A 14,220-nucleotide genomic window follows, 5' to 3' on the forward strand; every position below is an offset into this window, starting at 1 on the left:
CTCTCTCCCTGTTTCTCTCTGGTGACTCATAACAAAATGAGTGGGAAGCTGTCTTTACTCATTGCAGGCAACAGGAGTAAAGGAGAATGTTCTGTCATCTGGGAAAATACTGAGCCCTGAGTGGAGGGAGCAGGAGCTTTGTGCACATCCTTTTGACTTCAGTCTTATAGTAGAGCTGAGAAGAGAGCAGGTGTGAACAGAAAGAGGCACTATGCCCACCCTGAGCTTTTTGTATAGCTAAAGTAAGAGTTGTAATAAACTTTATGCAGCTGGTATTCATAGTCATGTTTAGCAGTGCTACTCTATCACTCATTCACATTCCACTTCTTTTTAAAAAGAAAATTCTTCCATGCTGCATTTTTGGGGAGATGGAGGCATGGAAAAATTAGGTATGCTGTTATCTTTCCACAGTAGCAAATAGGATGTAATAATTTTTCCAAGAAATTTTAAGTTGATTTGGTGCTTGAGGAAACTTAGGAACCAGAAGAGAAACACATCAACAGATGCATCTGACAAGTACCTGTTGTGCATACATAATTATTAAAGTGCTCACAACCAGAGTAGTTTGGTTTTTTTTCTGGTTGTTGCCGCCGGTAATGAACAGCCACCGTGATTCTCCCCACCTCCTTGCCTGCAATAATGTTTATACAGAGTTTTAAGTAGAGCCACGTCCTCTTAACTAGGGAAGGAGAATATAAAAAAAATACACGAATACACTTTTTCATTATGAAAGCATATAAAATAACCTTAATATAGATATTTTCCTATTTTATATACATAGTTAAAGTACAATAGTAAGAAATAAAATTCTTCAAGCAGTAATTTATTCTCTGGCAAGCCTGTCTTTATGTTAGAGAAGAAAGGTCAAATATGGGCTGTGGTAGAAACAAGTTTTGAATGTATTTTGATGTAATATTATATTCACCAGAAACCAGTTTGAATGGACCAATGTGAAGGGACTAGGATGCAAAAGCAAACAACAATTTTCCTATCTCTATTACTGTTTTGACTCAGTGTCCTCTTCCAGGCTACGCCTTCTCATTAAACAGTATCTTGAAAGACTTAAGAAGCTGCAGGGAAGCAACAGCTGCAGTGGATGCCAAGGGCAGCTGTGCTGGGGGAGGAGGCTGTAATCTGTCCTCCTGAGATCAGGTGCCTTTCCTAGGATTCTGCCAGAATTCACTGTCCTTTCAAGTCTACTGTTCTGCTCATTGCTTTGCAGGCATTTCCAACAAAATCTCAAGGTTTGACAAAGAGCATATATGTTAGGCTAGCACACTTTGGAAAGTGCAAGAAGTACTACAAGAATATTCCCAGGAGCTCACTGGAAGCAGTAATTCTTGCTTGGGAGAACTATGACCTCGTTCAATGGCATAATTGGGAGAACTATGACCTCTTTCAGTGGCATAATGGATCTGCAAGAATTTGGTCTACAGTTTTGGAAATAGTAAAAAGAAGTTCTGATGGCTTTTTGTTTCTTAAGGTAGACTAGCTCTACAGCAATATTAAAAAGTATTCTGTATGTATATCACAGCCCTTTGCATGATTCTAACAAAGAATTTCACTGGGAACAGATCATTCTCTTTATGAATGTTCGCTTTTTACTTCAGTAAATTTTCATTTCTATGGTAGCACATGTAATAGTCTCAGTCTTGGTTTTGTCCTACTGGACATCCAGTGAATGATAGCTCTTGCTATCAAATGTCTGTTAAGAAGCCTAGTTTGCATACTTCTGGAGTTACTCAGACATAATTTAGAAAAACTAATTAGCATTTCTACATTTCAGATAATTTGGTAGCTCTTTTGCATGCTAGCACATATTTAAATTGAAAATGTTGTAATTTTGTGAATTGACTTGTACAGGCAAAAATTGCAACAGTTGGCTTTCATGTAAAATAAGTATATTTTAATCAAAACATTCAGTATTAGAAAAAAATATTTCTAGACTATTTGTGATATAATGTTTTGTTTTCAATGGAGGACACACAACTGGGTCAAAAAGCCCAAATCTGCTGGAAGGGAAATGTTTATAGGCTGTTAGATAGGTCAACTTTATTTTCTTGCTTTTGTTTCTCAGTTTGGGTTTTTTTCCCCCTCATCAGTGGTGATAGTTGAAGTGATACATTTTGTGAAGTAAATTTGCATAGTATTGAAAAATAGTATTAAAGCAGCCAAGCCTTTTATTTGCTTGTTAAATTTTTTTTTGTTCTAAACAGTGATTTGGTTTCTTTTTTTTTCTAGTGTGTAGTATTTAAATATAATTGCTAACATCTAATGATGTTGTGTTTTTTTTTTCACTGCTGGGTAGAGGCAATTTGATTTTTGGGAGTTTTTCCCCCATAGTCTTTTTAAGATATGTGTTGATTACTGTAACATAAATGTCTTTGTGAAGTGAGTAATAGTACTTCATAATCTGAACTAGCAAATGGAGTTTGGAAAAAATCGTCCTATTAACTCAAAGGAAATACATGATTTCTGGCAAATTTCAATATCAGCTGTCATGCAGTTTTCTGTGCATCTATTCATGTCAGCAAAGTATAAGAAGTAATAAAATGGTTCTTCAGTTCGTTGATTTATAAATGAAAGGGGTGATTCCACTCTGATTTTGATATCACATATGTGGTAATAATAAAGCATTAGCTTTAATTTAAATACTGAAAGTTTAGTTGTCCTAATTTGACAAAAAGCTTGAAACCCTCAGTCTTGAAAGCTCATAAATTTTTCAGGTTTTAAACTTGATAAAGGGACAGTAGCTTGAGATTTTGTCATCTAACTTGAATGAGAAGTCTTGTTTCTAAAGGAACTGTACATAATTTCAGGAGTTTGTCTTTATTCTCAGCTCAGTGTCCCATGTTCTATCTGGGAATTGGAGCCACTGACTTAAAACGTGTCATCATGACACCTTGTGAACCCAACCAGGAAGAGAACATAACTGTAGAACAGCTAAATTATAACTTCTAATGTGGTATTAACTTTATGGTTGTTAACACTGCAAACCACATTTCTAATCTGGAGTTAAGCAGAATACGTGACGAACCAATATTTTTTGAAGAAAGGATTTTCGTGTGGTTCCATTTGCTTAACTGTAGGATGACTGGCATAATCCCTTTAAAATAATTTAATTAGTCATGTTTCTTATATGAGTCAGTGATTGATAAGATGTGATTATTACAGATACACACTTGTGATTTAACTTGGAACAAATGAGATGTTAACATTTAAAAATACTATGATATATTAATTTTTAGTAAAGATTGTCCTAAAATTATTTCATTCTTTTAACACTGAAAGTAAGGCTTCTGGAATTTCTACAACAAAGTGTTACAACTTGACCTGAAAACCACATTAAAAGTGTTGTGGGTTGTGGTTCTTATGTTTTGGTTTTTTTCATACTGCTCAATAGAAAGTCATTATCTCTGTTTCTGAAATTATCTTGAATCTAAATAATGAATGCAGTAGGTTAAGCTGAAGCTGGCTTTAATTTCCTTTCTGCTTAACACCTAAACTGACAGAAAGTAATAGAAATACTGCCTCATAATGTTTTGTGTCCATCTTTATAGACAGACATATATATGCTTGCACAGTCTACCGTTTAGTGTTCCTGTAAAGTATGATTTAAAATCTGTATAATCCAGTGTAATGGATGAAAGATATCATTCCAGCCAATAGTTTCTCTCTTCAAAAGTTGCATGTCTTAATTTGTTATTCTTAGCAGGTGACAGTGTTGTTTTTGTTGTTTGGTTTTTTTTTAATCAGACAACCTTAATTGTGTTTGCTTACTTCTAACTATTTAAAGATAACTATATAGAAAAGTCACTTTCTCAAGGCGAAGAAGGTTCATTAATTTGCAAGACTTTATATTTCTTGGAGTGCATATTTATATTAGCTGCATTGTTTTCAAGGTGTGGAGCTCATAAATAAAAGTCAAAAGCGTTCTCCTGGCTGCAGGCCAAGCCTACCATTCTGGGAAGAGATGTTCTCATTCATTAAGAATGTTACAGAGGAAATGAGGAAAGGCTCTTGGAAATACTCTCTTCTTCTGCCAGGATTACCTTAGCCTTCTGCATTTTAACTTCTAAGCTGCATTTCCCCTGGTTGGTAATTTCTGCTGTTCATAGAGGAAACTGAAAGCTGGCTTTGCATATTCTGAGTGTAAGACACTATAGTGATAGGGTCTTAGCCATATATTTATATAACTTCAGTCTGTTTGCATATCCAGCTGTATATTATGACTTTGCATGCTGAATAAAGTAAGAGAATATAGATACTCATGAAGCTTACTTCTTTGGTGAAGAAGAATGAGTTTAATATGATGCTTACAGGGAGAATCTGGATGATTTCAGAGTACTTATCATTCAGACTGTTTGATGTAGAGTGATATGAAAGCCTGCAAATTTGATTTGGTATCTTCAGAAATGGGAAATGCTGTGTGCAGTGGCAGTCAGTGATAGATTGTGCTCTTGCCTGGGTGTTTGGGGTTTGTTTATGTTTTTGGGGTTTTTTTCCCTTTAGCATCCTTAAATGAAAGGCATTCTTGTGTCTAGCTGGTTGAGGTTCTGGGTCAGGAAATTTTTGTAGATGTTTGGAGTCTAAATGGACTTTTGGTCTAAACCAGCTGTACAACCTTTTGCAAGTTTTTATAGCATTACTACTTATTCATATCGGGACTCTGAGGACACCACCGGCTGTGACCATTACTGCCCAGTCCCCCTGGGCTTCTCCTACTCCACAGCTCAGGATCCCATTTCAGTCTCTGCAGGGCAGTCAGTCCCTGCTCCAACAATGCTGCAGCAAGGTGCTGGTCTCCAGCTCTCCACAGCTCTGCCCAGCCTAGACACGGGCCCTCCTGAGCCAGGCTGATGTCTCAGCCCAGCCATGGTCTGGTGCTGTCCTCATGGACTGTCTGGCCATCCTGGCACTGTAACTGGCTCAGATTACCCTCATCAGGCCTTACTATTGCCTGCAGACTGACCCATGGAGATGCCTGATGTTCTGGACTGAGGCTGGCCCCAGCCTGTTCTGCCTCCCTGGGAGTTTCTGGTCCCCATGGTGTCCCAACAGTTCTAATAGAAGAGTGTGGTGTAGCTGTTCCTGATTTCGTCTTGGCTTTCAGAAAACTCAAGTTCCTTTTCTTAATATTGTAGCACTCCTGATCATGGGAAGTCTCTTATTGTGCATTACTCCAAATGCAGGCTGAGCATAGTTGCAGTCAACCATGCAGCCCATCTCTGTGCGGCATGAGTTGGTTCTACTTAGGTAGGGAAGAGGCAGCAGTGAGGTCCTGTGAAGTTGCTCCCTTTTCTATTCGAGTGCTGCTTCTATGGCTGCTTTCTTTTTAGCTTAGTTTCATGAAAAAAAAAGGGGAAATATGTGGTAATTTCAGTCCTTCTGTACTGTCCAGTTAATGAGTCATCACCAAATCTCATCTATCTCTTAAGTTTTTTGAATGCTGGTGTTAAATTTACCTTGCGCCTAGACTTGGGTTCTGCAGAGGCAGTGCCTGAAACCTGGGAGTACATTAGGATGGGCCAGGGCAGGATGGATGGAGTGAACCTTCTGTAATGTGTGATGTTTGCCCTTTTCCCCTGTGAATTTTTGCCTTAAAAAAGAAAAAAGAAATGCAGACAGTGCTAGATAAAAGTGTTTACACATTTGCTGTGGAAAAGCTTTGCTGTGAGTTCACACTATTAAATCTCATGTAACTGAAAAATATGGCATGAAATGCTTTGGTTGGTGCTTGCGTGCATGCTTTGTTAAAGAAATAGTAACTGACTAACCACAAAAAGGTTTTCTATTTCCTTTTGTTTGTTTGTTTTGACAACCCTTTGCTGCTTTATTAGAGCTAGCCTTTTTTGTTTATCTGAATTTGCAAAAGCCCATGTTACTTACTTTGAGCATTTAGTTGTTAAGATTTTGCAAGGATGACAGGCATTCTATGCAATTGAAAAACGAAATCCTAAGACAGAAAAGCTGTTGTTCTGAAGTGTCATTAAATGCTGACAAACACCTTTAGGAAAAATCCTGCAAAAAATTTTAAACTAAAACTCATCTTTCATTAATAATTTTAGATATGAAAAAAGAACGTGTCTGTTCCCTGGTTACTGAAAGTTGTATTTAGAAGGTTAGGTTGACATCATTAAATGCTTGCTGGAAAAATGGATCGAAAGAACTAGGTTTTGAAGTTTCTTTCCAGCCTGATGGAAAAACATGATGATGCTAACAAAATTATTATCTGTAAACAAAATATTTAGATTGGCCGTTTAGTACTTATGAGTGAGGGCTTTGGAAATAATCATGCTGCTATAAATCTATATTTAGCATCTGTATTACAGGAATACAGCATATCAGTGCATATATTCAAAGCTTTTTAAAAAATGCACTTAATGAAACATTGAATGAGTTAAATTTTAGGCTGAGGTTAAATAATTGTTTCATCAATATTGGAGTTTCTGATCTACTTTAGTAGTAGAAAACTGGCAGACATTTGAACAGAAGGGATAGGCTCTTGCACACATAGGGCTGTGCTAAGCTTAGGGAAGCTAAACTTAGGGAATACTCATTAGGAAGATTCACAACAGCAATACTAAAGAAAATACACCTAAGTGTGAGACAGTGTAGGACAATGCCAGGGCAATAGGTGTTTTGATTTACACTGTATGTCAAATTCTGATTTTTTTAGTGCCAAAGAGAAAATTAATTAGCAGATAATTTCTGAGGAGAAGAGGCCAGTCCTTTATGACCCAGAAATCTTGCTCCCTGTGGATCTAGTGGCCCAGCTGGAATTTTTGGTCTTTACAGGTGCAGTCTCAGTCACGAGCAAAAGCTCAGGACAGGTGGGATCTAGTTTCTGCTCTGCAGCTACTCTGTTACCTGACCCTGCAGTCAAGCTTGTGGGCCTGGTTTTTCAAGTACTAATTTGAGTTCTAAAGTGCACACTAACATTAACTCCCAGGTGTATAATGGTAGATATACTTTAATTTCCTCTAAAATGTCACCTCTTTTTTTTTTTTAATGTCTGTGAAAATCATGTTTTACTAATGAAATACATAGCTTTTAAATGTCATTATCTTGCTGTCTTAGAAGAGTTTTGATTTTCTTGGAATATATCTAAAATGAGTTAAAATGCACTCTTTGATCATCTTGTTTACTTATGTGAAATAATACTACCACATGACAGTTTTATTCTTGGGGAGAAAGGATTGTTTTTCTTCATTGGAAAAAAATGGTATTTAGGACTAATCTAGTTTTAACTAATTACAGGAGAGCACTCTCATGGAACTCATTTGCCTGTATTGTAGGTGCTTTTAATATTAGAAGATGTTAAAGATGCCAGCTTTCACCTTTCATGTCACTTTTTTGATAGACCTTTTTCTATTGCCTAAAAACATTGTATCATCTTACTTTTTCATAAAAACAAATACTCACTTTTCCATTATAAAATGCCCACACCCTCACACATTTTAATTTCTTTCCAGAAGTTTTTTTAACTACTTTTGTAATCACTTGGATTTTCAGTTTAGAGTGGGCTTACTCTCCCTGCCATAGCATATGATCTTTTACATCATAAAATCTTGTTTTCTCTCCGTAGCTTCAGCAGAAAAAGACACAATCAAGAATACCTACTCCAAAGTAATGGATGCATATGGGCTCTTGGGTGTATTAAGATTAAACCTCGGTGAGTAAAATATGTAAACAGTCCATTTTTTGTTTTGGGAAGAAAATTGTGCTGCTCTTGTAAAACTCAGCAGCACAGGATCTTCGCAGCAGGCACTGGGCTGTTCTGTTGGGGTGGTTTTTGTCTTTGCAGAGTAACTTACAAGCTTGGAGCACTCCCAGAAGTGAGGGAGTGGACAAAAATAACTTCCGTTTTCACAATCTCTGTTATTTGCAGCATAGTTTCTCCTGATTGTGTTTCCTTTTCTTGTGTAGAATTTGAGAATGGATTCTTGACGTTGATTCTTTCTGTACTTTTTCCAGCAAACTCAAATCAAATTATGTGCCTCTAAGCATATGAATACATGATCAACATCACACTCCCCTAAGATTCATGCTGTTAGCTGTGCCTTTTCCTGTTTTACAGGAGACACGTTGTTACATTATCTGGTTCTAGTAACAGGATGCATGTCAGTGGGAAAGATTCAAGACTCTGAAGTTTTTCGAGTTACTTCCACCGAGTTTGTATCGTTACGACTTGACTCAGCAGATGAGGATCGTATTTCAGAAGTGCGGAAGGTTTTGAACTCGGGAAACTTTTATTTTGCATGGTCTGCAACTGGCGTCAGTTTAGATCTGAGTCTCAATGCTCATCGCAGCATGCAGGAGCACACCACTGACAACAGGTTTTTCTGGTGAGTTCATAATGTGTTTTATCAGGCTATATATAGGATGACACATGCTCGTACAAACTGATCTATGGCAAGGTCTTATCCTTGTCTTTATCATGTCTCAAAATGTATACCTTTATTCCATATGTATGGATGAGATAGAATAGCATTGTTTGGTGGACAGCAAACTAAACATGAGCCAGCAATGTGCCCTCGTGGCCAAGAAAGCCAATGGCATCGTGGGATGCATTAACATTAGTGTGTCCAGCAGGTCGAGGGAGGTTCTTCTCCCTTCTACTGTGCCCTGATGAGACCTCATCTGGAGTCCTGTGTCCAGTTCTGGGCCCTCCAGCCCAGAAGGGACAGAGAAATTCTGGAGAGAGTCCACTGTAGGGCCACCAAGATGATTAGGAGACTGGAGCATCTTTCTTATGAGGAAAGGCTATAGGGTCTGGGACTGTTCAGCCTAGAGAAGATTGATGAGGGATCTTGTTAATACTTAGAAGTATTTAAAAGGTGTATGTCAATAGGATGAGGTGGCACTCTTTTCTGTTATTTCGCATGATAGGACAAGGGGTAATGGAGAGAAGTTGGAACACAAAGTTCCACTTAAACATAAGGTAAAACTATTTTACTGTGAGAGTGAGGGAGCCCTGGCACAGGCTGCCCAGGGTGGATGTAGAGCGTCCTTCTCTGGAAGTTTCAAAACCCACCTTGGACATGTTCGTGTGTGACTTGATTGAAGTAAACCTGTTTTAGCAGGGAGTTGGACTAGATGATCTCTAGAGGTTACTTCTAACCTCTGCCATTCTGTGACTATGTGGTTATTTTAACTGTTAAAGACAGAAGTATGTTATTAATGATATGTTTCCTGAGGTGCTGGGAGTTTCTTAATTGGAAGACACAAATTTTCATTGCTTATGATATCGTACTTCAATGTGAACAGTTGCGTTTCAGCTTTAGTGTCTCTTAATTTTTTATTAAGTATGTTAATTTTTTAAAATGAGTATGGTAATGGAGCTTTAAAGAAGACTTTAATCTTTTGAATATTCTGGATTCTTAAAATGGTGTGTTTATATGTAGCTTCCAAGTGGGTTTCCAACATATAAAAGGGCTTTAAAAGATTTCTTAAACAGGTAATTGTCATGGTGCTGATTTTGTTGAAACATATTGGGCTATGCTACAGTGCACATTGCTTGGCTGCTTAACTTAACAATTTTTCACAGATTTAAATTTAATTAACTTAATTTTTAACTTCATTTTTTAAATTAAGTATAGCTTTTAACACAGAAAATTCTTGGTAAAGGGAATACTACTGTTTACGCCAATAAACGTAAATAATGCCAGTGATGCATACTTTGATGTAAGAAATTCTGCTCCCATATTTTCAGCCTTCATTAAAAATAATATGTGTCCATAAACATTGGAAGTGTCCTGAAGACTTGGCAGTATGCTGTTTGAACAGGTGAAAAGCTACATATTCCCTTCTGTCCAATATACAAGACACAAAACCAGCTCTGACATACGTGGCAGTGCTACTCTACTCTTTGACGCTACTTTGATCAGATAGAGGCAAGTGGTCAGATTGCTATATAAGACAGAATATGTGTATTAAGAGAGAAAAATATCTCTAGTCTTCAGAAACACATTTACCTCGATGTAGGTTTACAGCATTTATAGGAACCTAGCTGTCTCTCTCTGCATCTGCAGAAAGACTGGGCTCTGTTGATGAGTCAGTACTTCAAGGCTTGAGAAATGATGATACATTTGACCCTCTGCAAATAAACTTGACTGATTTTTGACTCCTGTCATAAAACTTCGGAACTTACCTGCCTATTTTTTCTTTTTTTAAGTAAGAATCTTGCATGAGGTAGGTAGAATGTCAAAGATTCCAAAATCTAGAAATGTAAACATTAAAAGTCAGTAACAGCAAGTATTCTGCTTATGCACATCAGTAAGCTTTTTTGGGCTTTTTGTATTCAAAAGTTCCAGTCTCAAATTGCCCATGAGAGAATATTTCTCAGTCTCCTATATTTTTCTGTAAAGTGAATGCATACTTTATTTATTTGTTGGATTTGAATCTTGAATTGAGGTGTTTGAGTTGCAGATTTTTTTTTTTTTTTTTTTTTTTTTTTGTAATTTGGAAGTTTAGAATCAAAAGGCTAAAATTAAAGTGGATAGTTTCAGTCTTTACACCAAATATGTTGTTTGCAGTTATGGTAAATTATAGTGGAATTTTCTGGATAATGACAAAGCCATCTTACTAGAGTTTACTTTTTTTACTATGCAGAAAAACTTACTTCCTTTTTATACAAGTGAATGTTTCCAAAGAAGATCATAAGACAATCCCTACTAAAGTGAGGTAAAACAAAGAAAAAAAAACAATAAACCCAAACTTTAGTCTTATTTACTTACTACAATGTTGATTGGTACCACTTAATGCGCAGGTGTATCTGAAGTGTGGATCATTCTTTCATTTGAGCAGTATCTGGTATTGGAGAATGGTAGGTGTAATATATAAGGTACCAACACTTAACCCTGAAATTGGTATTTAAAGACATTAGAAAATCAGTTGGCTGTGAATGTATTCGTGGAAGCTTGTCTGGGCAAGTAATGTATTATGATGAGGTATAATAGAAATAACTCATGTATGTTGACAAGTTGTTTTGCTTTTTCCTAGCTTTATTTTGTGGTGGTGTGAAATTGAGTGGTAGTTTACCCATCAAAAAAAGTAACCCTGTAACTGGAATTCTGGTTTGCTTTTCCCAGACTCTGTAATCTTTGGCTTCTCAAAACAAGTCTGAGTGGAGAAATATAAACAAGCTTGGAGTGTTGTTTTTCGCTGTGTGAAGAGCAGAGTTTATAAGGTTTATTTCTTTAAGATATTAAAATTCGTGGCTTCACCCCACATTATCTTGCAAACATTTAAACTGTTCTCGTGTAAACTTTGCTAGTTCAAGTATGTTTAAATAGGAGTTATAAAACTATAACATGCTTATTATTCTTTTCTTACTTGTAGTAGTGGCCAAAAAAAATTAAGAAGTCAGTAACTGGTTTAACAATTTGAACTGTATTTTTTTCCCTTCCAGTTATTTTGTTGTTTCTTTTTTCCTGATAGGAACCAGTCACTGCATTTACATCTGAAGCACTATGGGGTGAACTGTGATGACTGGTTGTTACGTCTCATGTGTGGAGGAGTGGAGATAAGGACAATTTATGCGGCTCACAAGCAAGCAAAAGCTTGTCTCATTTCACGACTAAGCTGTGAACGGGCTGGCACCAGATTTAATGTTCGGGGAACAAATGATGATGGTCACGTTGCTAATTTTGTTGAAACAGAGCAGGTATATTACACTACAGTGCACGTTACTTGGCTCATGAGTTCAAGATAAGCACATATGTGGATAGGTTTTTTTGCCCTAAATCAACAGATCACAAGTCAAGCCTGTAACCAACAGATATTGGAATAGTTCCTTTGTTGCTAAATAAAGAATCTAAGTAGGTTACATAATTTGATGATCTTGGTTTTTAGTGTAGCTTAGGGTAAGGGCATGCATGGGTCTGAGTTTCAGTAGCTTAAGAAGCTGTTATCCATCAGCTGAACTGTTGTAGGTGGCAGGACTTCCTTTTAGCTTCCTGAGCTGTATGTGAGTGTGTACTACTTTTGGTCTGAGCTAGTAGTAAAGTAAAAGGCCTTACAAACAAGCAAAAGAAATATTTGGCAAGTACATGTTACCTTATGATTCAGGAAAGATAAAGGCATTCTTACTGTTACTTAACACAGCTCCTCTGAAAGACAGTTCTTAAAGCTACTGTAATTCTGCTGCATTTGATTACATGTCTTTGGCCTTACTATACAGAAATGCAAGAGGCTATTAAATTGTTCTTTGTTGCCCTTTCTTTGCTCACTTCTTATGATAACCTAGTAACCAAGATGATATTCCTCCTATTGTATTCATGTGAGTCTTCAGTTCACTCAATGACTCTGCAAAGCCTAGGTGACTTTCAGTAGGATTTTATCCAGGAAGGGCTCTGCTTGTACACATTCAGTTACAGGACTTCAGTCAGAAACTGTTGTTATAGTTTCTTTGTCCAAGTTTCCTGGCAGACTAATGTCACCGGGTGACTGTGGTATATCATTCTACTTGATGTTTCCTTTCCTCAGTACTTAGGAGATGATTATATTTTGGATTCTGATGCGCAAATCTGTGCAAGTGTTCCAAGCAGGCCGCGTTGTTATTTTCTGTGCATTGGTGTGCATTTTAACTGTTCCTACAGGAAGGTCTTACCAAGTTTTTTAAAACAAGAATCTCTTAGCACAGAAGTAATTAAGGCCCAAATAATAAAAGCTTGCTGTATTTTCTTAGGCATTGTGACTCATGATTCTACAATGAAGCAGGGGAGAGACAGAACTTCTTTCATTAAATGTTCAGAGGGGATAGAGAGAAAAGTATAGGGAACACCTAATATTTTAGCTTGTAGTGTGGAATATATAATATGTAAATGTATTTCGTATACTCTATGTTGAGGTAAGGCTAAGAAACTTAAACCCTACATTCTGTAATAACTATTAATACTAGGCTTTTTTTTTTCTTGACAGGTGATATTTTTAGATGACTCAGTGTCATCTTTCATACAGATTCGGGGATCTGTTCCATTATTTTGGGAACAGCCAGGCCTGCAGGTAAGCAGGAGATAGCTTTCATTATACAGATAATTCTTAATCATGTCTTTTTAAACACCTTACAGTAACATTGAGGCACAGTTACCTGTCAGGATGAGGTTATCCTTTGGGAGCAAGCTGATGCTACTGTTTAATTCACCAAGCCTGCTACTCTCAAGTCTCTGAATGCTGTTTTGCACGAGATTTTAGTGTCTGTTTGCTTTTTAGATGTTTTCTCTTTGAAGTTCTGAGTGTTTCTGATTTGATTTAAATTGGTATTTAACTAAGGGCACCAAAAGAGTGTTTTCTTCTGAATTCTTCTAAAGTTTTTCCAAAAAGTCAATGTGGATCAAGAGTTACTGTAATGTCATTTCATCACAGTTTTCTTGAAAGAGGGATTGTATCAGCAACCACTAACGTGATACAGTTTTTACAGGGGAGATTAAAAGAATGTTATGCCTCACAGTGATTCTGGATTCTCTAATCTAGACATAGAAGCATTTTGCAGTAGAACTGCTGAAACATTTACATGCCTTTTACCTAAAATAAGAAGTAATTAGGTGATATGACTAAGTATATAAAATTTTAAAATGTCATTTAGAAAAAAAGAAGAATTTAAGAGAAGCCTATAAAAAGAATGCACACCGTAGCAAGTAGAAGAAATTTGGGAGATTTCATTTAGAAAGTGAAATGAATTTTTAGGATTGAAAGAGATCTTTGGAGAACAATTACTCAAGATTGTAAAGACAAATAATTTAATGTAATCTTCATGTCATAGGTGGGATCCCATCGTGTCAGAATGTCGAGGGGTTTTGAAGCGAATGCACCAGCTTTTGACAGGTGAAAGAGTCTTAAATTTTCATTCATGCACTACAAACTTCTGTTAAGTGATGCATCAGAGGGATAGAATATGTTATTCCAAATAGGAGGCTTTGTCTGTAGAAATAGGTGATTTGGCAAAGTAGCGAACTGCCTGGGCAGCTTTTTCAAGCTTTTACAGGATTGCTTGTGCCTTTGAGTGCTTTGTTGAAAAGTTTCAAGAAAGTTTAAAGTAGTGCAGTACTTTGTTAAATTGAAAATAAAAAAAATATAGCATGTTTATATTGAATAACCTATATTTGTCAACTGCTGTATAAAGTAAAATTTATGGTTTTATTCCTGCCTTGACACTTCAGCTTCATAGCCTTATGGTTTTAAGTAACAGTATGTTGTGAAATTGGTGCTATTATCCTA

At 36.7% G+C, this 14,220-nt stretch overlaps 1 protein-coding gene across 10 annotated transcripts in view; it reads left to right on the top strand.

The window, feature by feature from the left end:
• The window catches only part of SYNJ1 (synaptojanin 1), a 68,001-nt gene that overhangs the window by 5,538 nt on the left and 48,243 nt on the right, over positions 1 to 14,220 (top strand). For 9 of the 10 annotated variants that reach the window (XM_062001778.1, XM_062001771.1, XM_062001789.1 and 6 more), the window contains exons 3-7: positions 7,589 to 7,675; positions 8,081 to 8,348; positions 11,443 to 11,668; positions 12,925 to 13,008; positions 13,766 to 13,827. In XM_062001778.1, coding sequence (XP_061857762.1) covers positions 7,589 to 7,675; positions 8,081 to 8,348; positions 11,443 to 11,668; positions 12,925 to 13,008; positions 13,766 to 13,827 — 727 coding nt within the window. Of the gene's footprint in view, positions 1 to 7,588; positions 7,676 to 8,080; positions 8,349 to 10,665; positions 10,687 to 11,442; positions 11,669 to 12,924; positions 13,009 to 13,765; positions 13,828 to 14,220 lie in introns of those variants that run through there. The other variant, XM_062001827.1, reaches the window with a different exon arrangement.

Source organism: Colius striatus, chromosome 1 (genome assembly GCF_028858725.1).
Source record: "Colius striatus isolate bColStr4 chromosome 1, bColStr4.1.hap1, whole genome shotgun sequence".
NCBI lineage: Eukaryota > Metazoa > Chordata > Aves > Coliiformes > Coliidae > Colius > Colius striatus.